Raw genomic sequence first — 25,589 nt, 5'->3', positions numbered from 1 at the left:
CCCAAACCCAAGAAGACTTGTATCAGTGCAGTCTCTGTACTGGTTCAGGGCAGCACTCCCACTGTCCACCTATGACTATGCAGGTGCCTCTTTTCACCAACCCTCCCCCTCCGCATGACAGCAGCCCCCTGCCTGCCTGTGACCTGTACTAGGCCAGGACTTCTCTTTACTGACCTCCTTCAGAGGAGGCAGCTCCCTTCAAGGCCACCCACCTGCAACCATGCAGGCCTCTCTCAGCTGTCCCTTTCAGGGCACCTCTTCCTGCCCACTTGTGTCTATGCAAGTGTACTTTATACTTCCATCTCTTCCTTAATAAGCCTGCTCTTTAAATATAATCACTGTCTCTCTCGTGGAGCCTCTCACCGCGTACCACCAAAACAGGAGCTCTGGTGAAAACTTTCCTAGAGTGGACCCAAGGACCCCGCATCCAAACCCACTGACTCCAAAAACCCCATCATTAAGGCTTTGGTGGCTGTGAGGCAGTAATAAGGTATACAACATATCGTAGTACTAAATGTAATAGGAATTACTTTTTCCTTTCCTCAAGATGACATTTAGGATATAGCCCTCACTGAAGAGGACCAGAGACTAATATAGTTACTGTGACAATTTTTTTTCTCTACCCTCATCCCAATTTTGTAAAATAGAAAACCAAATTTAATTTTTAAACAATTTTACCTATATTTGCATAAACCCATAGGGCAGAATAACCATGCTGAATATTGTTGGCTTTCTTGAAAATTCCACAGGATCTGGAGTGAGCTTTTTAAATATCCAGTCCATGCAGGCTTCATCAAAGTCACAGCCTTACCAGACTTCACCTGAGATTTTCTCTTCTCGAGGTTCCCAGGGCTTCTTCCAACATTTTTCTAGTCCTGCCAATAGAGGCATTTTCCTCACCTTTCATGGAGGTCTGTTGAACCCGGTAAGCAAGTGACATTGGCTCGCTCTTCTCAGCTCAACGTCAATTTTTACTCCCAGAAAAATTATTCAATCAAAGCCTTGTAACAAAATATGTTTTTTTTTTTTTTAATTTTCTAGTTTAAGGAGAAAAAATAAAATTCCCTATTAAGATTATGCAAAGACAGACATTGTCCTGAGAAGTACAAATATTGCCTGAAAGGTCGATGCAGGGGCCAGGAATGAGGAAGCCCACATAGAAAAAGCCAAGATGACCCTGACACCAGGACCACTGATACCATCCAGCCTAAACTGAAGCCATAAACAGGAGAAAACACCTTGGCTCCATTCAAAACAACTTTGTTCTGCCTAAACCTGTTTCTCCCTGCCAACCCAGTTTTCCTGCCTGACTTCTCACCCTATAAAAGGGACATCTCTCCTCACAAGGGGCGCGGCTTCACGGACCCCCACTTTGGGTCCATGAGGTCCACCCGGGATGCAATAAATTTTCCCTTCCTTTGAGAAATATAGCCTGGCTCTCCTTTTCTTTACCGCTCCAAACCTTTCATCTGGTGCATTGGCCGGGAACGGGGTTCAATCCCGTGTGGAGACCCTGCCCCCGTCCTGAACCTTCCACTCTCCCTCTCGTTCTCTCTGTCTTTCTGCCTCTCCCCGTGAACTTGGAAGCCAGGAAACCCCTCCGAGCTCACTAAGGCTTAAGGGCCAACGGTATGTGACCCAGGGCACCCTCCCTGCAGGAGAACAGGCCCTGCTGCCTCTAACGCCATTGTTCAAAATTGGAATAATATTATTTACTGTTTTGGTGTTATCTTTTAGCCAGCCTTGTTCTGACATCAGGTGCAGGCTCCGTAGACTAAATCAAGGGCCTAAAATCCTTTTAACATTTAGACATGGCCTTCAAGGCCTACAGTAAGATGAAGGGGACTGGCTAGACAAAAAGAAAGAGAAAAGGCAAGAAAAAGGCCCAATAAATGGCAGTTGTCATCACAGTACTCTGCCACCTCAGATTCAGCCAAGGCCCCATGTGCCCTAGGGCATTCAGGACCTCAACCTCTCAATGGGCTGCCAGCTTGCTTCCACTGCCAGCAACTGGGACACCTCAGCTGCAAGAAGCTGCTCCCAGGTCTATGCCTTCTGTGCCATTGCACAGGGCACTGAAAAGAGGGACTGTCCCACTCTCCAGAGAGGGAGAGGGCCAGCCCAAACCACAGGCTAGGATGGGAGGACAGGCTTGACAGTCAGCTGCCTCTGATGAAGGACCCGGTGCAGGAGAAGACTGTCTCTGAAGAAGCCCAGAGGTGACACAGGCTCCCCTGTTTACTGTTTATAAGGATAAGCCTCAGGTGACCCTAGAAGTGGCAGACAAAAAGATCCTCTTTTTGGTAAATAAGGGGCCACTTGCTCTGCCTTATTCCAATTCTTTGGATTGACCTTCTTACTGGTCAATTGTCCCCTTACTAGTACAGATGGCCAGCCTGAGCCAGGACAAGTTACAACACTGCTACCTTTCTTGAAATCTCTAGTCTCAGTGGTTATATAAAACTCATCTATGTAAGCAGTACAAAGGCATGTTTTCAATCTATAAATAAATAAAATAAAGAATAGCTTTGTATTTTTTTGTCATTAACAAATTGCACCAGAAATGTTTATAAAAATATATATTTAAGATCACTTTATAAAACATAAAAATATAATTGTAAAGAAATTTTATTTGCATGATCATGGTCGGCCAGGTCTCGTCATGCATTGATGTTGAGCATCGGTTCACAGGAACTGTCCATTGCAGATTTTGGTTTGTACTGGTGAGTCTTTGATTTTGCAACTTGTCTGTTCATGTTTAAAAAATTATAATGTAAAATTTCCATTTTTCTGTAAAAATAGGGGCAATAATAATCAAAGTTTTGATGTCCTGAGTCTTCATCTTGGAGGATTACCTTATTATGTTTAAACTTAACATTTTATGTACTAACATTTAGAGGGCCACATTTTGGTAACTACAGTAAAATTAAGTATGTATAAAACCCTAGAGCCCTAGACCTGTTAATGGCTAAAGTTAAAATAATTTGTGACCTCCTTACTCTTGAACCTCATCACACTTGAATTAAAAACTTTTGTTTTTGTTTTTCTCTTGCTTGGGCCTTACATCCTCAATGCCTTCATCGAGGTCATTTCTCACCGGGAGGCCATCAAACTATGAAGCCTCCACTGTCCTTTCGAGGTCCTTTAGATCGTTGCCCTGCGGTGGAGCCCTGACTGTTTCCCCTCATCGCCCACTTTCAACAGGAAGCAGTTACTGATCAGAACGACGCCCCTTTCCCTGACTGCAGTTAGGGGCTCCACATTCACAGAAGGGGAGGAATGAGACACAGGGCAAGTTAGGGTAATTAGGCAGTTTTAGGGACAGTGCAGGAGGGGACCTCTGAAGAGTTTAGGAAGGCTTCAGAGATAAAAACAACTAAAGGAATATGTTAACGTTGGCCTTGGTTTCCTTCAAGTGATAATGGAGAGTGTTTTATGCAGACTCTTTTATGCAAGGAGGAAATGAGAAAGGGTTAGCATTAAGACTGGTGGGCGGCAGCCTGTTTTATTCAATAGCTGATGTTTAGTGACCAGATGGATAACTCTGACTGGCTAACTGAAGAGAGATCCCTTGTTTGAGTAGAGTAATTCTCATTTATAACTGAGGATAATACCTCTTGCTGACTAGATAGATGCTTTAGCATCTGATTTTCAGAGTTCGTGGTCTGAGATGACCCAGAAAAAGTAAATGTTTTGTATAAAGATGGCAATTTTTCAACTTTGCTGCATCGATAAACCTGTGAATGAACAATAAATGGCACATTTTGTGGCTGAACTAGATAGAACAAATTTGTACTTGGCCCAATACTACAGAACTCTGGTTATGTGAAGGTTTGGAATGGCTTACTGTTTGTACAGGAGAAATAATACTTTAAGGCTTAATAATCTTAGTTAATGTTAGTGGTTGTTTTGCAGAACAGCTTTTTACTTCTGTAGTAAAAAAATACCTAAATTATGAAATTGCAGATGAGTAAGACTGAGAAAGTTCCATTAAGACCTGGGAGGTCTTCTGTTGCAATCCTCCATTGCTCACCTGTGTAGAATCTCTAATTAGACTATAGGATAAAAATAACTGCCTGGTTATTTCCTGAAAATTAAGTACACTTGTATTTGAGTTGTGCCTGAATAGACTGGATACCTAAATGCACTGATGGTGTTTCAAGGCAGCGGTATCTGTCCTTGGACCAAGAAAAATCTCCTTGAAAGGGACATAATTACAAACCATTCAACTCATGGTCCTTCGTTCCTAACCTGTGTCCTTTCACCATAAGGTTAAGCAGCTTTGTGCTCTTTTCTTAGCTGTCTAGCTGTCTTCCAAAAAAAAAAAAAAATATGGGGGAATATGGAACCAAGCTTAGCCAAGGTTTTGCCATTTTGTATATTTTCCATTTTGATATGTTAGTCTTTGTACAGCCCCATTCCGGAGATAGTTTCAACAGTCACAAACCTCCTTCCACTTGGTGACGAAAAAGCAGACCACCCCAGCCGCCAGTGAGGGCAGTCCTATCCATAAATGGGACAGCATCTCTAACCGTCCAATCAGTTTGAAACTGTAACCGAGCACGCCAAAATGCCTTTGTAGTAGCCAATGAGTAATTGCCAGCTTCTTTCAAAATTCGCGCCTGCTTGTGACCCTATATAAGACTCCTTTCTCTGTTCGGGACTCTTCCTCTGTTCGGGACTCTCAACCTCTGCTGTTGCATCAGTGCATGTCGTAAGCCTGGACTCTAGCCCGTAATAAACTCCTTTGTATTCTTGCATCGGCTGTCTGTTTCCTTGGGGGCTGCACTGGTCGACGTTGGGCACAACAGGAACCAGGATCCTGGGATCTTACCTGATCCGACATCGGCACCAAGTCCTGGCCTCACTCAGCCCTTTGGAATTCCGGTCCGGAAGGCGTTGTGAGGGCTGGGCAGGAGCAACCAAGTCAGAGACCGCTGAAAGTCTTCAGTGGAGTGTGCTTCCCCTTCCTTGGCTCTCTTTCCATTTCCTCACTCCACGTCCTCCAGACCCGGTGTGCTTGTTGTTTCCCGGTTAGTGTCCAAAAAAAACGTTGCAGAAATAAATTCTAGCCTTTTACCCAGGCAGGGGAAGAACAAGTGGTACTTTAGGAATGGTGAGGTCAGGAAAGCTTTATTACTCATGCATGAGGTCCCAGACCTGGGTAGCCCCATAAGGTCTGAGCACTGGTCTAGAGACAAAGAGTTTCCTTTACACACAACCACTTTACATTGATAAAGTTGGTTGGTTAGCATACAAATTCTTTTTTTTTTTTTTTCAAATTTTTATTATTTTTTAATTTTTTTACATCAGTGTTCTTTTTTTAAATGATATGTGCTTCCACCCGCCCCCTCAGATGTTGTCCCCATAGAGTTTCCTTCACCAATGCACCTTCACCTCAGTCCCCTGTGCTCCCCCCTCCCTCCCTCTGATCCCTCACCCTCCTCCTCCCCTGCAGAATGTCTCTGATTTATAATTGTCTTTTTTTGCTTTGTTGTATTTTGTACTGATTATTTTTTTAGACTGATGTCTTATTTGGTTTCCCTATATTCCTACTATAAGTGAAACCGTCCAATATTTTTCTTTTTCCTTCTAACTTATTTCACAGAGCATAATTCCTTCTAGCTCCATCCAGTTTCTGGGAATGGCGTGAAGTGAGTTTATCTTTTTTGATTGCTGAGTAATATTCCATAGTGTATATGTACCACATCTTCTTGATCCAGTCATCTATTTTTGGGCATTTGTGTTGTTTTCAGTTTTTACCTATTGTAAATAGTGCTGCAATAAACATAGGTGTACAGGTGTTAGTTTACCTTTTTTGATTGCTGAATTGTGTATTTTTTTTTTTATAAATTTTATTGTTATATTCCCCATACAATTGCAGCCCCCCATTCTGACCCCAATACCTCCCCTCCCGCCCCCGCTCCCGTAAAAGTGTCTCTGGTTCATAGTTTTTTGTTGATTTTGATTTTCACTTTCTTATAGTTATTCATTTTCCTGGTCCCTTATTTAAGTTTTCTAGATTCCTGCTATGAGTGAGACCATCCGGTATTTTTCTTTTTCTTTTTGGCTTATTTCGCTGAGCATGATCCCTTCCAGCGCCATCCATGTTGCAGCAAATTGCATGTGTTTATCTTTTTTGAATGCTGAGTAATATTCCATGGTATATATGTACCACATCTTCTTGATCCAGTCATCTATTTTGGGCATACAAATTCTTGACACAGGAAAAGGGGAAGGATACAGATCTTCCAGGATGGCCTGGGAGATCAATCAGCCTAGCAGGCTACCAGACCTTGTTTAGATATGCTGATTAAGGAAGCAAACATTATTTACTTTACATTTCCAAGTCTATGACTATTTACAGGGAAAGATTTCTTTTTCTTAGCAGTTCCCTTTCAGGAGAAGTCTGAAAAATGACTTTAAACATTTTGCTGCAAGAGAAAATAACCCTGTGAACCTTTAATTCTTTTTTTTTTTTTTAATTTTTAATTTATTTATACAAGCACTGGCTACAGTCAGAAGCGCGGGAGGGTGAGAGAATTCACCAGAGCCAGAGCGGGGAGCAGAGCAGGCAGAAGGACCGAAGTACACTGCTGAGGGGAGCAGCGGGCGGCAGGAGAGGTCTGTGCGCCATTTGGGACCCTCCTCCGGTGGCCGGGGAGCAGCCAGGGATTGAACCAGCGCCGCAGAGGCCACAGGCAGCTTCGCAACCCAGCGCTCAACCGCTGCGCCACCAGGGAAGCCCTGAACCTTTAATTCTAACAATGTCCAGAGAAATTGAGCTTTAATGTTAAAGAAAGGGCTTTAGTTCCTCCAACAGAAAGTTGATTTTAAAATCATAATTCTTTAAATGTTTGCCATTGTCTTTTGGCTAATTTAAGTTGTTAGGAGTTGGCGCCTCAACTGTGTCCGGGGTTCCCAAAGACCACACGGAGCCAGAGATGCAAAAGCAAAAAGGCTTTATTGCTAGCTTAAGCTAGGGCCCAACTCTGCCTGGTGCACTGACTCAGCAGTCCCACCAGGTTGAGAGCAGGGCCCCCTTGCAGGGCACAAGGCTTTCTTTATACCATATTTTTGGGAAGTGGGACTTTCCATTCTTAGCACCGAGTCTATTCTGATTGATTGGTTGATCTGTTATCAGTGGTCTGAGTTTCATTAAGTTCAGTTTTGCCCGTTTTCTGTGGTCTCTGTGGTTTCTGTACAGAAATGATACAGAGCTATACCCTCCCTAAAATAGCTGCTGCGTCTGCCCTAAAATGGCTGCTGTCTTGTTCATCATACAAAGTGTTTACCAGAGTGTACTTCAAAGCACTTGAAGAAATTAAAAGATTAGCGGTATCATATGTCTCTTAATAGAGTCAACTATTAACCCATCACCATGGGACAATTTATATTTGAGCAAGACAGTTCAGTGAGTTACCCCCAGTGACTTTGACAAAGCAGCAGGAACAGGCCCTGAGAAGCTGGAGAGGCAGTGAGGGGGGTGTTTGTCCTTCCTGCAGGGTGTCCTGTGTCCCCCATTGTTGTTCGGGACACCTGCCCTGTGCTTTGTCCCTCCTCCCCTCCCCTCCCCACATGAACTCAAGGGCAGCATTCAGGGGGAGATGAGGTTTCTGGGTGTGTCCAACTCCAGGGGCAGTTGGAGGTCCTGAGGGGTGTGGAGCTGGGGACTGGGCTACTGAGAGCTGGGGTGGGGGTGGGGCACATCCTGTGGTTGCAGCCCCTTCCCCCAGGAAGTCCTGGATCATGTCCCTACACAGAAGGCAGGACTCAGGAAACTTCATCTCTGTCTGCAGGTGTGAGAATCAGGGGCCACAGACACCACCTGTGCAGCCCAGCTCCTGGCACTTAGGTGCTCAATACAGTGGTTTTTCCCCCTCTGTTTCTTCATCAAATACTCTTAATGCCTTTAGGCCTTGAGAATTGTCCCTATTGGACAGGGATTGGTGATGTTTGAGGGGTAAATATGCAAGAGAGAATTATTCCTTGTCTCTTTATTCTTTTCAAATTAAGTTGGAGATTCCAAGATGGACTCTAAGTCAATATGATCATAAATGAAATATTAAAGATGACAAAGTGTGATGTGTTCAAGAATATACAGAAATTTTGAGTTTTAATATGTCAGATCAGACTTCAGGCAGAAACCAACCATTCTGTGCATCAGGTTCAGTCTGGCCCAGGAAGACAGACACAGCCGGTCCCTTTGGCGAGGGAGAGTGAGCCCTGGCAGGGACAGTCCTGCTGGTGCGAGGCGGTGACGATGTAAGGAGTCGGGTGCCTGGTGTGCAGAAAGTGCTGTGAAGTCCACAACCCAGCAGGAGTGCAGTGAGGGCCTCAGTCACCAGGAAGTGATCTGGGGGCTGAGCCCTGGGAGAATCTGGGGGACAGACACAGATTGTTGCCCTGAATGATTCCAACTCAGTGAGATGTGATTAGTGACCCATTTATGTTTGGGGGAATAGAATAGCAGACAGGGGAGCGTGGTGGACACTGCGTCTATGAGCGGCTGGTGCTCAGGTCACAGGTGGTGTCTCGTGTTCTCAGTCGACCAAGGGGTTTTCTCAGTGAACGAGGCTGAGGGGCTGATGGGCAGCAGCAATATCTCCTCTGCAGACGAGCTCAGCTGAAGCTTGTGAGGCCCCTCCCTGCTGGACAAGGAACAGGGAGCAGTACTCACAGGGCCTCCTCCCAGGATTTCACATTGTTCCCAGATGACACACATCAAGGCTGTGGGGAGAACAGGCCCCCAACACTAACAAGCATGTTGGGGGGCACAAGGACAGGTTGGGAGGTTGGTGGAGGACCCTCTGAGCAGGTCACTTCAGATGTGGCCTGAAAGGTGAGGGTTTGGGGTCAGAGGCAACAGGAGCCTCAGGGTCTGTGAGGAGGCCTGAGGCTGGGAGAGCTCCCTGAATTGGAGGAGTCACCTGAGCCAGAAGGGGCCCCTGGGAGAGCAATGGGAGGGGGTCAGAGAGGGAGGGGGAGGCCTGGGAGCCCCTTCTTTAAGCAGACGGATCCCCTGAGGAATGAGACAGGGAGTTGACATGAGCTGACTGGAGAGGGTCATGACTTTGGAAGGAAATGGACTGCGGGAGGTGATACTGGAGATGGGGTGGGGCTTTGGGCCAGGTGAGAAATGGGGGTGATGTGGAATAGGTGCTGGTCATGGACATGGATTGAACATTTGGGTGTATTGGCAGTAGACTGGGTGGGGAGTGGACTGTGAAGATGACCCTGGAGTCTCTGGCAGAGATAACTGGGGGACACAGGTGCCCTCACTGAGGAGGGGAAACCATAGGAAGTGAGGGGGAAGGGGAGGCCCAGGTTCCCTGGTTTCCTTGGAGACATAGAATCAGGTCTTTCTGGTGACCCCTTGTCCCGGAGGGACAGAGTCTGTGCAGGGGTCTGTGCTACTCATGTCGTCTGACAAGGGTCCCGGCATGGGGCAGATTCCTGAAGTCAGGAATCTTGTTAGCTGACTCCTGCTAGATTCTCCTCATTTTTTTATGGCTGATTCTTCTGAATGTGGCAATTGTTAAAATATACATTTAGAAGTAAAACTGCTAATGTTGCATGACCAAATAATAAATAATTTGGCGACAATGGCACTGCATGATATAAATAGTACATTTTGAAACAATTAGTGTTTTTTCTGCCTGAAGGCAGTGATTCAGAATTTGGTTTCATTGTAACAAGTGATATGCCACACTTAAAATCTTCTGGGAACTAAAGGCTGTAAACATTCCCCACCAAGTCCTTGGTGTACAATTGTGGTCTTTAAGACAGAGACCATCTGGAGAAGAGTTTTAAAGTTAGAAATAGCAGTTAAAGTTAGAAACAACAGTTAATTGTCAACATAATCAGGGAAGTAACAGGTGAAAATGCAGCCTTGAGAAAGTAAAAGGAGTTTCCCTTTTCTTTTTTTTTTTTTCTTTTGAAGCTTGGGGTTAGATAAGGGTTAGTGCAACTTATGCCACACTGGGATTATTATTATTTTTTTATTTTTTTACTACTCTTATTAAATTAGAATAGATTAGTTATAGGAATAGGAAGTTTTTTTTTTTTTTTTTAGCAGTAATTGGACTTGATTACCAATATATAAGGTGATTATGACTTTTAATGTTTAAGATTTAGGAATTTTATAAATTTTGATTAATTCGTAATTTAGATGTTATAATGGAATTAAGTTTTAATCATAAAAGTTTTGTTGTTTTACTGTTTTTTAACAGTAACAAAATGACTACTGGGCAGTGAAAAATAAATAATTGCTAGTAAACATTTTTTGTGGTAATTGTATTTACCTTTAGAACTAAGTGAAATGGCTATTATCACCTCAGCAAGGGGTCAAAGTGTAACAGGGTGGTCCCCAGGAAAGGGGGAGGTTCCAGGTTCCCTGCCCCACCCAAGGGAGGGTGGAGCTGAGCAGGAAGAGGAGAAGCTGCAGAAGAGACTGAGGAAGGAGGATGGAGCCAGGAGACACGTGAAGAAACTGCGCTTGTCTTTTGGTCGTGGCCTGGGTGACACAGATGTGGGTGAGACCCGTGGGGAGGTGACAATGGCAGCTTTTATCTTGATGTTGATTTTGCTCTTTTCTTCCGGGCTTGTCTGGTTGTTTCTGGCCCTTTTCTGTGGGTCCCCACTGGAAGATGCTTTAGACTTGTGGCAGGCTTTGGGGCCTTGCTCTGGGCCAATCCCATTTGGATGGACTTTTACCCACAAGGGGACGGGTAACTTTAGGTGCTTTATTTAGAAACTAGACTCTTTGCCTTACCTCTATTGTTTCCTAGTTTTATTAAAGTTCCTTCCCATTAAAGTCTCATATGTTTTGTGTTGATGCGGCGGATGGCAGAACCCATTTAGAATAGGCAGGTTTGCGGGGTTTGGGCTGCCCCTCTCCCTGTCCTATAACAAAAGGTCCCCAGGACTGTTTGGCCAGTTTTGAAAAAAATGCATAGATTTGTAGTCCTTTTTTTTACTTGAAAGCACTTGTTTATGTACTCCCATGGCTTGCTCACTCCAGATGTATAAATAAAGAACTGCTGAGACTCTCAGCAGGAGATACTTGCACCATGAACAAGTGTTAGAGTCTCCTCATTCCCTTCCCCCTCAACCCCTCAGATTCATCCACGCCTTCTCATCCTTACAGGAACCCTGACAGGACAGTTTGCTGGAGCTGGCTTCCAGCAGGTCTGGTCACTGTGACCAGGTCTCAGGTGACATTAACATCTGAACAAGCCGCAGGCCCCGTCCACGCAGTGTGGGCAGGACCAGGTCCTGGCAGCTCCTGGTGCCCAGTGCTGATTCCTGGTGTCCAGGGTGTGGGGGTTTCTGGGTCAGCTGCTGTGAGGAGAAGAAAACAGACCCCCTCAGACTCCTCCCAGTCTCTGCCATGTGGGGTGACAGCTGCCATGGAGTCACTGGGGTGGTCAACATCAGGCACAGGCAGAGCCCTGCACAGGGCTCAGTGTCAATCCTGACTGGGCCCCACACTCACCCCTAGTTCTGTTTCTGGGAGCAAAGTGGCCTAGAGCACAGTGGATACTCAACAGTAGGTGCTGGGTGGGTGCCTCCCCTGTGCCTGCAGGGGTGTCAGGGTCCCTGGCCCTCCCCTCTGCTAATCCATCTAATATGCTGTTTCCTTCCTGAAACAGAAAGGAAGTGCTCCCTTGGGTGCACTGTCATGAGGGCAGGGTGGAGGCTGCTGGGATTGCATTTCAAGCTTTCACTTTCAGATAGTGTAGGAGCCAGCGAAGGGTGATTGCATTTTTAAGAGAAAATTAGGAGGATCCTCGGGATCCCACCCCTGGTGAGACACCCTTCAATGAGTGCCCAGTTCTGCCTGTCTCCTCTCTTGGGAACCATCTTCTCTGAGCCATCAGGCCCCCTTGGCACCCAGCAGGACTCCTGAGCAGCTAACAGTAGGTTCTAACTCTGTAAGAAGATTTGGAAAAGCACTGAAAACTTCTCAAGTTCCAAGGCACTCCCTAGACATGTTTCTTTTAAGAAAAAATAGTGGGAAACAGCTGACTGTAAGGAGGGGTTGAGAAGGTGGTGGGGCTTGGGTGGGGTGGGAGGTGGCACAGGAAATAGCCCAGCTCTGAGAGGACCCAGCACAACCTCACTGAAGATTGTACTTTACTTATTTTAATAATGTGTCTGTAACACTCCTGGGGCAGGACCCTGTTCTAGAATTTTAGGTAGTGACTCTTCAAATATAATTCATGTAATTCTCATTCCAAACTTAGTTGGGAGATGCTGATACTATTCCCATTTTTCTGTGGGGAAAGTGCAGCAGGAAGGTTAAGAGACTTGATGAAGATGGTCACACAGAGAGTGGCTGAGTCTAGAGATGACCTCAGAGTCAGCCCCAGAAACTGCCCTCCCAGGACCATCGCCTTCCTCCCCCAAGCCCCAGCAGTGTGTGGTTAGAGGGTGTTGTCTCTGATCAGGACTTATTTCCTCTTCTCTGCTGCTCTGTCTACCGGGTCCCTCACCCTGAAGCAGAAATTCCCACAGTTAGAGAGGAAGAGGAAAAGCTCTCAGTGGGGATCTGACCTGGCTCCTGCTATGCTTGGGACAGGACCTTGTCCTTGGCCCTGGTAGGTCAGAGGTGGGGAGGGACTGACCTTCAGGTGAAATGAACAAGCAGATAGAGTAGGACAGGGTCTTGTGGGGGGGACCCTGACCCCTTGGGGACAATGTCATGTGTCCTGAGGCTTCTCTTGGAGGCTGCTTCTTCATTGGGGGCCTGGGTCTGGGTCTCTGTCCTGGGGAGTCACTGGGTGTGATGATGGGGAGGGGAGGGCAGTTTGAATTCTGGGTCCAGGTGCTGGGAATGGAGGGGCCTGGTGCTCTCAGCAAGTGGGTCTGGGGTGTGGATTCCACACTGTATGAGGGAAGGGAGGATGTTTTTCTCTAATAAACCTCATGGTCTCTAGCAGCACAGAGGTTCAGAAGCCCTGAGAGGAGCCAGGTCTTTCCTCCTCGTTGGTCTCAGGGCCTAAGGAGTCAATTGAAGGGCCCTGCTCCTGCTGGTGGTGGGGGGGAGGGGTCCCTGGGCCCTGCTCCCCGCTGAGCCCAGAACTCCTGGCTGCCCTGCTCCTCTGTGTGGGCTTGGCTGCCTCCTGCCTTTTCTCTCCCCAGCCCTGAGGAGATGGTGCCCTGCTCCTGCCCCAGCTCTGTGCTCTGCCTCCTCCCCTCCCTGCTGCTCCTCCTCCAGCTGCCCCCTGGGGGGTCCCAAGGTGAGTTTGTCCCTTCCTGTTCCTGTGTCTCCCTCGGGTGGGTGGGGCCCAGGGGCACTGGGAGCTCCTTCTTCAGGAATTTCCTTTGTTCATTTGACTTAGCATAAATGTCCTCAAGTTCCATCCATGTTGCTTAAATGGCATGGTATTACTTATATAAAAAAATCTGGGGGCCTCCCTGATGGTGCAGTGGTTGAGCGCTGGGTTGTGAAGATGCCCACAGCCTCTACAGCGCTGGTTCGATCCCTGGCCACTGGGCGAGGGTCCCACATGGAGCGCAGACCTCTCCTGCAGCCCACTGCTCCCCTTAAGAGTGTATTTCATCAGTCTGCCTGCTCTGCTCTCCGCTCTGGGTCTGGTGAATTCTCACCCTCCGGCACTTCTGACTGTACTCAGTGCTTGTATAAATAAAAAAAAAATAAATAAATCTTAAAAATAAAGAGACTAGGTTTTTTAAAAAAAAAAAAAATCTGTGGGCCTCCCTGGTGGTGCAAGGGTTAAGTCTCATCATTATGAAGTTATCAGCCCCTGCAGCAGGATTTTGATCCCTGGCCAGGGAGCTGATCCACATCCTGTAGCAGACCTCTCCTGTCTGCTAGCTGCTTCCCTCAGCAGTATATTTCTGCAGTCTGCCTATTCTTCTCCTCACTCTGTCTGTGGTGAATCCCTCAACCCCCACACTTCTGGCTTACACCCCAGCTTTTCTATGCATACCTAAGTAAAAATTAATCTTTTAAAAAATGTGAGTACTATTTCATTATGTGTATATGTAATGTTACTCTTTTTCTTTGAATGAATATCTGTTCCTGTCTCTCTTCATATAGTGGAGTATCCATTATGTTTATGTGGCCTTTCCTTATAGATGGTTAGTTCTTCCAGTTTTTCTTCATTTTTCTCTTTTTTCTTCTACTTCGGTCCATTGTACATTATTACCATCAGGTCACTGATTTGATCTTCTATTTGGTCTATTCTGCTCCCATAGCTTCTCCAGGAGTGAGAAAATCTAATTCTCTGCTAATCTTTTTACATCCCCATCTCTGTGATTTTAATTTAAGCCTTCAATTTCTGTTTCTTTTTACTCATTTTATTTTCCAAGTCATTAATTTATTGTTTTGAATTTTGTTTTTCTTTTTGATTCACTTTTCTGTGTTTTCTCCATTCTTTGACTTTCTTTATTATGGCAATTTGAACTCTACTTGATAGTAAGATACCATCTTCCATATCTTTGTAGTTGCACATTGGGGAGTTGGTTTGGTCTTATGATTTCATATTCCCTTGAGATCTCAAGTTTCTGGGACTTATTTTTCTGCTTTACATTTCCTATTTTGAAAAAATGCTTCTGTAGTGGTAACTTAGAGAGTTCAACTACTTCTGACTTTCCATCAGGTGACCCTGTTATGTTTTTAGATGTGTAACTTATGCAGGACTAGAGACCTGATGCTTGAGATGCTGAGTCAGAGACTGTGGGGCCTGCTGTCCATCCAGCCTCTGGGGTGGGTACACTGGCTGGGGTGTGTGAGCTCATATTTGTGGCATCCCTGACACCTGTCTCTCCCAATCCAGCCCTGATACTCTGCCCTGTGCACACTGTCCCTGAGCCTCAGGAGGGTAGGGTCAGTCCTAAGGAGGGAGTGAGGGGTGCATCTAGTTTTGTGCCTTATTTCCTCACTGGGGACCTTGTTAGCTGGGAGCACCCAGCCAGAGTTGTGAGCCCCTCCCTGTCAGCTCTCCCTGCTCAGAGTCATGTGCCCACAGCTCACCACAGTGTGTGCTGCAGCCTCCCCAACCCTGACCACAACCTCCAGGTGTCTCTCTCTGCCTAACTCTAGTCAGTGAAGTATGACTCTCCTCTGTGTCCCTTTCGGTGCTGTCTGCCTGGTGACTGCTGTATGAGTGTCCAGCTTTGTTGCAAGCCTGGTGTTCTCTGGGTGCCCTGTCCACTCATTCACATTGATGATCCTCTGTGCAATGAAAACAGATTTCCTCAGACACTTTCTTAGTCCCCCAAGAACTCTTTTGAAATACACGTTCTTGGGTACACCCCAATCTGCTGTATCAAACCTGCGGTAGGGTCCCTGCATTTTACAGTTACCAACCCTCCTGGAGTTTGTGATGTTGAAGGTGAGAACCATTGAGTTAGAGTTCTTCATGGAAGGTCCTGCTATCAGGTTCATCAGTGAATGGGGGAGCATCTTTGGCATTATTTCTGGACCACAATTTGTGGTTGGAAGATCTTTCCCAGGTTCAGAATTGTCACTGTAATCCTTCATGTCAGCTGATTACAGAGCAGGAGAGGGGCAGCCCAGACCCCGCAAACCTGCCTGCTCTAAATAGGTTCTTCCATCTACCACATCAGCACAAAACATATGAGACTTTAATGGGAAGGAACTTTAATGTCATTAGGAAACAATACAGAAAAGACAAAGAACATAGTTTCTAAATCAAGCACCCAAAGTTACCTGTCCCCTCGTGGGTAAAATCCACCCAAATGGGATTGGCCCAGAGCATGGCCCGAAAGCCTGCCACAGTTCTAAAGAGCATCTTTCAGTGGGGACCCACAGAAAAGGATCAGAAACAACCAGAGAAGTCTGGAAGGAAAAGAACAAAATGAAAATCAAGACAAAAACTGCCATTGTCACCTCCCCACAGGTCTCTCATCCACATCTGTGTCACCCAGTCCACGACCAAAAGGCAAGCTCAGTTTCTTCACATTCTCTCAGCTCCATGTACCTCCTCCAGGTCTCCTTTTGGCTCCATCCTGCTTCCTTCCTTCCTCAGTCTCCTCTGCAGCTTCTCTTTCTCTGTTCAGCTCCACCCTCCTTTTGGGTGGGGCAGGAAACCTGGAACCTCCCCCTTTCTTGGGGACCATCCTGTTACAATCCCCCCTTTTTATTTTTATTCCACCATATCTATGGTGGCACAGATCTCAGCGTGTAGTCTTAGGAGACAGTCTTTTTGTTTTTGTTTTCGGCTTGGACTGCTGAACTGTTTTTCCAGGAATGGAGGACTTTTGGTTTCCACAATGGACAATACTTGGAGAGACTGGTTTTCTTTCACACTGGAAACCTAAAAAATTTCATCTGAGACTGTATCCCAGCATCCATATGTTTGATCTTCATCACCATGGAAATGGTGGTAAAAAGTAAAGGGGGGAATTGATAGGGATAAAGGATGTCCTGAGCAAACTCCATACAGGCTTTGTGGACTCCACCCCCATGACACTGGGAACTACAAATCCCATGATCACCAAAGGGAAGGTTGTGAGGACCTGAGGGTGGAGTTAAGCAATTAGGCTCTTGGTTTGGGTATTTAACTGGCCATGTGGCTGGGGGTCACCCTCTTGGCCACAAGGGGTGCTAGGTTTTATCCAGCTCGGCAGGTCATTGGGATTCCAGGTCAGTGGATCTGGTAGGATGCACTTATGAACTTATTTCCCTCTTTTTCTCCCTTAGTTATTCATTTTCCCATCCCTTCCCTTGTAAATAAAACTTTTATCAATCTTTTGTGTGTGTCTGCAGTTTGGCATTAATAAGTCCCCTTTAAAAGCGCAGGTGAGGATCCACAATCAGGAAACCCCATTTTATATTGGTGTTTGCCCTGTAGCAAGCTGTCTGACACCTTCCCTTAGCCTGCCCGGGCCTCCCCCAGTGATGGTGTGTGTTCCCTGATATAACTGTGTCTCTCAGCCTTTCTAACTCACATGTCTGTGTTCACAGAAAGGTTCCGTGTGTTTGGCCCCCCAGAACCCATAGTGGCAGAGCTGGGCAAGGATGCCACACTGCCCTGCTTCCTGGACCCAGTCATGAGTGCAGAGAACATGGAGTTGAGGTGGTTCCGGTCCAATGTCTGGGAGTCAGTTTTCACCTATCAAGATGGACAGGAACGAGATGAGGAGCTGATGGCCCAGTATGCAGGGCGGACCTCGCTGGTCAGGGAATTCCTCAGTGTAGGGGAGGCTGCTGTGCGCATCCACAAGGTCCAGGCTGCTGACAATGGGCTGTACACCTGCTTCTTCAGCAACGGAGTCTTCCGTGGGCAAGCCAGCTTGGAGCTGCAGGTGGCAGGTTGGTGACATGTTAAATATCTCAGAGTCCTGGAGTGTTGGAATTGGGGAGAAAATAAGGGCAATGGAATTTAGTTTTTAATTTCATTTATGAGTCAGAAAAGACTTATTAAATCATTTTTTATGAAATGTAAATATACAGGGTACCTAGTACGTGTCTAGCCCTGTTCTAAACCCTTGGATACAAAAACAAATCTAGTAAAGTTCTTCACTCTGTGAGTTTATATTTGCAGTGGGATATAGAGCAATGGTAATAAATAACCAGGGCATAAATGACCATTCGATGTGAGGTCATAAATGACCTTCCTGTCCTTTGATGAGGACAGGAAGTTAAATGGAGCAGGGGAGATGGGTCAGTAATGTGGGGTTGGGGCTGAGGGAAGGATACAGAATAAATAGTAACTCAGGCTCATGCCATGGGAGCAAAGACTCCAGGGAAGTGGGAATACAGCAGAGTAGATATCTGATGTGTGGGTGTTCCTTTCTCCCCAGTTTTATAGACAGATAATTACTGTGTATGATATGTAATGTGAGGCATACAGCATAATGACTGATTTATATATATAGTGAATTGATGGCTACAATAGGTTATATCACATCTGTCTGCTATTATAGGTTTATAAAAAGAAAGAAAAAGAAGCAAAAAGGGGAAAATTTCCTCATTGTGAAAAAATTTCTTTGGAGTTTGTCCTTTAACAACTTCCCTACACATCACACAGCAATGTTGGCTACAGGCATGTTGTACATCACAGGGAAGGGAATTTCTACGTGGAGGCACAGCCCATGTGAATGACCTGGGGGGAGCGTATGTTTGGTGTGTGATCTGCTCACATGGCGTCCTCATGGCTTTTGGGAGAGAGTGAGGAGCAGGGTGTTGTGAGGTGACAAGACTGTCATAAAAAAAAATGTGAGTACATAGCAGAGAGGTCAGTCAATGGTGGTTAATTAAAGCTACCAAAGGTAATCATAAAAACCTCCATATGATGTAGATATTTGAGCTGGGATGTCATTTTATCTAACAGGGTCTATAAAGCCCCTCAGACCAGATGCAGAAAGGAGAGAGGAGTCCACCGAGCCTGTTGATTGTGGACAACAGCAGTTAGATTATTTAGTTTGGGGTGTAGGGCCTTGAGGGCACATGCGTAAAAGTGTGAGCACTGCAGAGAGAAGAAGGCTGGGGAGGAGACAGTCACAGATGAGGAGTCCTGGTGTGCATGTTGTGGTGTTTGCATGTGGAGCTGTTGAAGATTTTCAGCACAGCAGCGCTTGCATGTGATTCTGGCAGTAGTGGGGAGGACAAGGGTGGGGACAATATTTGGATTTTTGTGGGTACAGGTATGGGGTGGAGAAGGGGGCTGGTTCACACAGTGGCGGTGGGTGCACAGGAGGTGCCGGCAGTGAGGTTTAGAAATAACCCAGTTGAATGAGGAGAATTGGGTCACAGAATTTAAAGTGGAAGAAGGGATTGCAGAGGCTTCTGAGGCTTTGTAGAGTCTGTTTGATATTTAATGTCAGGAGCATTAATAATGTGTATCAGTTACCTGTCACCATAATGCTGCTGTGTAACAAAAAAACATAGAAAAAATCACTCAGTGTCCTGTCATAATGGACTTGTATTCACATGGGCTGGTGGGGACTTCAGCTAACCTGGCATGGACTTGACTACTCTCCACTGAACTTACTCCTACATTTTTTGGTTAGATGAAAATGTCACCAAGTGGACTTTGGCTGGGGTTATTGCATGAATGGTCATGGGCTCCTGGCTGATGGAGGAACTTCAGGGGGAAAGGCTGGCGAGAGGCCCTGCTCCCCCTGAACTAAATGTCCTTCCATGGAGCTGGCAGAGGGAAGACCCATAGGGCCAGCACTTTAAACTTCTGCTGAGTCACATGGGCTGATCTCTCACTAGACACATGAAGTCAGAGTCAGAAGTGAGTAAAATGAATGTGGCAGAGTGTGAACCTGATTGAAGAAGGATGAAGAATTAGGAAGGTCTTTTATTACTAATTTACCTCAGATGAGACAACAGCATGAGTTCAGATGTAGAATTTTAGGTGGGAAGGGCATGTGAGGAATTCTGGCAGATGTAACTCACAGGGATGGGGCTCTCTGGGAGGGAGATGGGGGTGCTGGTGAGGTGATATCTGGAAGTGATGTATGAGGAGACACAGGAGCTGAGGGAGAAGAAGACCTGGGAAAGGGTATGAGATAAGATGGGATTTAAGGTCTGAACCCTGGGACTGCACTGCCTCAAGGAGCAGGTCCAGGGAGAAAAGTCAGGAAAGGGGTTCAGCAGATGCCCAAGTCACAACAAACCACCCTCAGAGGTAAGTGATCCATCCAAGATGGAGGTGTGTTTCAAGATGAGGTCAGGAGTGTCCTGAATGAAGGGAGACTGGGTGAGAGGACCTTGGAGACTGGGGTTGGCAAATGGGAGACTTTTGTTGAATCACCCAGAACAGAATGGACTAGAAGGAGAAGCTGCATGTGGAGGCTGAGATGTTGGTGAAAAATGAGATAATACAGCTGTTTGTGGATTTTATGGTGTACACTTCTAACAAGAAAAGAATTCTACAAAGATTTGAACATGTTTATATAATTATAAAAATAATTGGTAGAAAGGTATAGATGAACATGTTAGGTCATCATCTTGCTCCCCCAGGGTGGTCTCCCCCAGGTGCCCCAGAATGCAGGAGGGTCCTCCCCACCTGGCTCTCATCTTCCCTCCGCAGGTGTGGGCTCTGCCCCCCAAGTGCACATCTCGGGACCAGAGGAGAATGGGTTGCGCGTGGTGTGCACAGCCTCGGGCTGGTTCCCGGAGCCCCAGGTGCAGTGGAGAGATCCCCGTGGGGAGCAGTTCCTGGAGTTCTCCAAGGTCCAGGCCCAGGACACTGAGGGGCTGTTCAGTGTGGAGGCCGCTCTGGTGGTGAGAGACAGCTCTGCAGGGAGCGTGACCTGCTCCATCCTCAACCCTGTCCTGCACCAGGAGAAAGCCATGGCCATTGTCATCCCAGGTCAGAGCTGCTCCCCACTCCATGCTCCCTTCAATATCAGAGGAGGGGCCACCATCTCCAGGTGAGCTGGGCTGTGCTGTTCTGGCCTGAGTCCTGATGGGGTCTCTGTGGGGTCTCTGTCTGCAGAGCCCTTCTTCCCCTGGGCCTCTCCCTGGAAGCTGGCTTTCCTGGTGAGCCTGCCTTTGCTGCTGCTCCTGCTCCTGTGGGCTTCCTGCTACACCCAAAGAGAACATTCCACGCAGATGAAGGAGCCACACTACATCACGGTAAGGAGGAGGATCTACATACAAATGGAGGCCCTGAAGGAAACAGGTAAGGCAGGACAGGGGCCAGCGAGGTGAGTGTGGCAGTGGGTGCTGAGAGGGACAAGCTGACACCAGAGCCAAAGCCCAGGATCCTTTTCAGCAGATCATAGCAGGTGCTGATTCCCAGAGGGGACAGTGGAGCTAGGAGGCTCATGTTGCTCTGAAGGCGGAATCTAGGACACAGAGAGATTCATTTTTGTGTCTTCTCTAGGCACAATTTTGTTCTTAGGGACAGTTTATGCTTATATTTTTAATTCTCTTTCAGATGAGCTCCAGGCAACTCTAGGTAAGCTCTGCTCTCCCTCCTGAACTCTGTGTCCCCTTCATAGGAGACATTCTGGTTCTTAGCTCACCTGTGTCCTGTGTTGTCTTTCAGACCAGAGGAAGGCAGCTTACCTGGCTGGTGAGTGATGCTCCAGGTGTCCTGGGTCCCTGTCCCTGTGCTCAGGGGTCCCTGCCCTTGGCTGTCTCAGCACAGACATGTGGACCCTTCCCTGGGGTAGAAGTGGGAGCTAGTGTGAGGCAGGTCACTGCTCCACGGGCTCTCCCAGATCTGGGTGCTCTTTCCCCTATTCTTGGGATCCTGGTGGGGTGGTGACCCCTGGAGTCTCCTGCATCCTGGTCTCATTCCAGCCCTGACTTTCCCACCATGGTGCTGGCTTTCCCGTCCTCAGTGCATCTTGTTCTTTTTCAGCACCTGGAAGTAAAGCAGCTGCTCTGAGTTTTTATAAGTAAATGGACTCTTGAAGTTTGGGGGTGTGACCTCCTCCTGCCCTTTCTCCCCAAACACCCCCAAGGAGAGTCTGTTCTCTCTGCTCCTTTAGATGCTGATCAGTGGTGCTGGGAGGGGATGGGGTGACCTTGCATGGGAGGGAGAGGGGGGGCTTTTCCTCTCCCAGAGAGTTTTTATCACTAGAAATACTGCATTGGAGAAAGATGAGCCATTTCTACTATGGAACTGGTGTGATGTCCAATGTTTGTTTTCATTTCATCTTCCCATTAATTTCCAAGGATTACTAAATGTAATAATTATGGAATAATATGTTAGTTAAAAAATCTTCCCATATACTGTTTTGATCCTGTGTAACAACACTGAGTAGCAGGTGATGCAGGAGCTTTTAAGGCTTTGAAGCCCAGAGCTGCTCAGTGACTTGCCCAAAGCCCCACAGCAGCAGCAGGCAGGGCTGGGTCAGTCTGTCCTGCAGGCTCCTGACCTGAGCCAGGGATTTCCCACCACCCCCTGCTGTCTGCACAGGGCAGGAGGTCATGACCTCTCAGCCTCTCCCCTCTACCCCAGAGAGTCTCACCTGCAGAACAGGGGGAGCCCAGGGCCCGTGGATCACATGAGCAGCTGGTTGTGCTGAGGTCTCACCTGTGTGTTCCCTTTCAGCCTGGAGGAAGGCCCAGCTGTATGCAGGTGAGTGGCCCTGAGGGTCCTGGGACCCCCTCCCAGCCTCCCCTCTGCCCCTTCTCTATCAGGGGACCCCACCAGGAAGGACCTGGGGCCCCTGGTCTTCCTTCACTCTGGAATGTACATCTGCGAACTGCCGGGCCCCCCTTGTGTGCACAGACCTGCTTCCACCTGCCCTGTCCTCCCTGCAGGTCATGTGGGTCAGGACACCTTCTGACCCCTTGTCACCTGGTCCTTCCTGTGGTGAGGACAGTGGGGGTCAGTGTGAAGAGAGGCTGCAGCAGGGACAAGTGTGTGGTTCAGGACTTTGCCGATCTCTCGAAAATTCCAGACATCCTCCTTCCTGGTTTGGAGTCAGGTCTTACTAAAGGGTCCTAAGTTATGGATCCTTCTGGATCCCAAATCCCAGTCCTATTTTGGATCTAGTTTTTTGTTTCCTGTTTCCTCTTGATTCTCTGTCTTCTCATGCATGCTCTGATCATGTCCAAGCTGGATTTTTCTTCTAATCCCTTGTGGTTGCTGAGGAATCAGTTTTTCAGAGGCCGTGTTCTGAGTCTGGGTCAGAGCTTCTGGGTTTTTATGATTCTTGGGCAGGGGCCTGTTAAAGGTAAAAATTACTCTTAAAATCCTGAGTGTGTGTGTGTTTGTGTATGTGTGCTCTGTGTGTGTATTTTCTTTCTTTTTTAATAGAGGCATGTTATTTATTTATTTATTTGTTTGTTTGTTTGTACAAGCACTGGGTACAGTCAGAGCGCGGGAGGGTGAGAGAATTCACCAGAGCCAGAGCGGGGAGCAGAGCAGGCAGAAGGACCGAAGTACACTGCCGAGGGGAGCAGCGGGCGGCAGCAGAGGTCTGCGCGCCATGTGGGACCCTCCTCCGGTGGCCAGGGAACAGCCGGGGATTGAACCAGCGCTGCAGAGGCCGCAGGCAGCTTCGCAACCCAGAGCTCAACCGCTGCGCCACCGGGGAGGCCCTGTGTGTGTTTTTCTTGTGTCCTTGTAACAAGATAAACAATATATGATTTTTCAGAACCATCATCTTTTTAAGGAGAATTCTGCCTGTCAGTCTCTTAGTCGCTATTAAGTAGGTTTTTTTTTTTTTTTTTTTTAGGAGGTAACTATGTAGACTGGAAAAGAACAAACCTAAAATGGCTATAATCCATTCCAAAGAATAGGGGAAATTTGAAAGAAAAGTCTAGATGGATATGGAGATGGGAAGGAAGTAGACGGGCGTGGGGGAGAAGAGCCTTCTAGAAGTTTTGGGTACAGTCATCAGTTTGAATCTGTGCTGTGCAGACACTGTGCAAGGTTCGGAAATGGAATACAGGTGCCTTTTGAAGTACTTCAGATAAACTTATCCTTTCAAAAGCATTATTGGGGTGACCATCTAATTGCATTGCCTCTCACATGACCTCCCTGCCCCCCCCAGCCTAGTGCCACCAGGGTAGGGTCTGCATAGGGTCCTGCAGGGAAGGTCAGAGATGCTGGTGAAGGGAGATCTGAGCCTCCTGAGCCTGAGTCACACACCCTTTCCCTGCTCAGGGGTTTGTTTATGGTCCCGGACACAGACCCTGAGTCACAGAGATGGGGATTGTAGGGGAGGGACCTGGGGACCAGGAGTGTGAGGACCCTCCTGAGAGTCTCCCTGGTTCCCCTGGGGCTCATTTCCACACAGTGAGGACCACAGAGTCTTTACCATCATTCCAGCCTCTGCTGAGTTTGTGTCTCAGGCATTTTAACATAAACTTTCCTTTGGCATGCAAAAAGAATGATGGGTTTGAATGAAACACCATGAATACACTAGAATCCACATTTTGATATTGACAGATTCACAGATGGATACATGTGTGATCTTGTATTATTTGTAAAATTTAACAAATTTTAAAAATTTTTTTATAAAGATTTATTTATTTATACAAGACCCGGGGTGCAGGCCAGATATGCGAGAGGGTGAGAGGATTCACTGGAAACAGAGTCGGGAACAGAACAGGCAGATTGACAAAACACACTGCTGAGGGGAGCAGCGGGTGAGACAGGAGAAGCTGTGGACAGCTTCACAGCACGGAGCGCTCACCGCTTGCACTACCAGGGAGGCCCAAATCTAACAAATTTTTTTTTTTTTTAAGATTTATTTTTTTATATTCCCCATACAGTTGCACACCCCCTTTATTTTGACCCAAATCCCTCTTCGCCCTGCCCCCCCCCCACAATAGTGTGTCTCTGGTTAATAGTTGCTTGTTAATTTTGATTTTTTTCTTTATTATAGTTATTCTTTTTCCTGGTCCCTTATTTAGGTTTTCTAGATTCCTGCTATGAGTGGGACCATCTGGTAGTTTTTTTTTTTCTTTTGGCTTATTTTGCTGAGTGTGATCCTTTCCAGCTCCATCCATGTTGCTGCAAATTGCATGAGTTTATCTTTTTTGATTGTTGAGTAATATTCCATTGCGTATATATAAACTACATCTTCTTGATCCAGTCTCTATTTTTGGGCATTTGGGTTGTTTCCAAAGCTCAGCTATTGTAAATAATGCTGCTATAAACATAGGGGTGCAGGTGCCCTTTTGAACTAATGTTTCTATGTCATTTGGGTAAATACCTAGGAGTGGAATTGCTGGATCATATGGAAGCTCTATAATTAGTAGGTCAAGAAATCTCCACACAGCTCTCCATAGTGGTTGGACCAGTTTGCACTCCCACCAGCAGTGCAGGAGAGTTCCTTTTTCTCCACAACCTCACCAACATTTGTTGTTGTTAGTTTTTTTAATATGTGCCATTCTCACTGGTGTAAGATGGTATCTCATGGTAGTTTTGATTTTCATTTCCTTGATTACAAGTGATGTTGAACATTTTTTCATATGTCTATTGGCCATTTGCATTTCCTTTGGAGAAGTTTCTTTTTAGCTCTTCTGCCCATTTTTTGACTGGATAATTTCTTTGTTTTGTTGAGTCTCATCAGGTCTTTGTAGATTTTTTGATCAGTCCTTTATCACTAGTGTTGTGTGCAAAAATGTTCTCCCAGTTGGTGGGGTGTCTCTTTGTTTTGGTTATTGTCTCTTTTGCTGTGCAGAAGCTCTTTAATTTGATGTAGTCCCAGCTGTTTATCTTGGCCTTCACTATCATTGCTTTGGGTGATGTGTCTGTAAAGATGTCTTTGAGGTGCATGTTGTGTAGTGTTTTCACCTATATTTCCTTCTTATATTTTATGGTTTCAGGTCTTATGTCCTGTTCATTAATCCATTTGAGTTTTTTTTTTTTTTGCATGGTGTGAGGTAGTAGTCAAGTTTTTAGTTCTTTTGGCATGTAGCAACCCAGCTTTCCCTTCACCTTTTACTGCAAAAATTTTCTTTGGCTCCAATGCATAGTCTTTTCTCCTTTGTCAAAGAATAGTTGACCATAAATCTGTGGGTTTATTTCTGGGTTTTCTATTTGGCTTCATTGGTCTGTGTGTCTGTTCTTGTTCCATACTAGGCAGTTTTTTATGATTATGGCTTTGTAATATAGTTTCAAGACTGGGAGTGTGATGCCTCTATTCCCTTCTTTTTTTTCAGAAGG

At 46.4% G+C, this 25,589-nt stretch overlaps 1 protein-coding gene and 1 long non-coding RNA gene across 4 annotated transcripts in view; one reads left to right on the top strand and one right to left on the bottom strand.

Moving 5' to 3' along the window:
• LOC119252268 (uncharacterized) overlaps positions 1 to 25,589 on the bottom strand; it is a 123,439-nt gene that overhangs the window by 77,953 nt on the left and 19,897 nt on the right. The gene's annotated exons all lie outside the window — the stretch shown is intronic.
• Positions 10,219 to 25,589, top strand: part of LOC119251361 (butyrophilin-like protein 1) — a 167,181-nt gene continuing 151,810 nt past the window's right edge. The window contains exons 1-3 of the mRNA XM_054698670.1: positions 10,219 to 10,535; positions 16,988 to 17,308; positions 20,040 to 20,321. Of these exons, the coding sequence (XP_054554645.1) occupies positions 10,322 to 10,535; positions 16,988 to 17,308; positions 20,040 to 20,321 (817 nt within the window). The 5' untranslated portion in view covers positions 10,219 to 10,321. The remainder of the gene's footprint in view (positions 10,536 to 16,987; positions 17,309 to 20,039; positions 20,322 to 25,589) is intronic.

The sequence above is a fragment of the Talpa occidentalis genome, unplaced genomic scaffold (assembly GCF_014898055.3).
Source record: "Talpa occidentalis isolate TD23 unplaced genomic scaffold, MPIMG_talOcc4v2.1 talOcc4.2, whole genome shotgun sequence".
Classification (NCBI taxonomy): Eukaryota; Metazoa; Chordata; class Mammalia; order Eulipotyphla; family Talpidae; genus Talpa; species Talpa occidentalis.
Note: the sequence above shows the minus strand (reverse complement) of the source record. Positions and strands in the feature narration are given on the sequence as shown.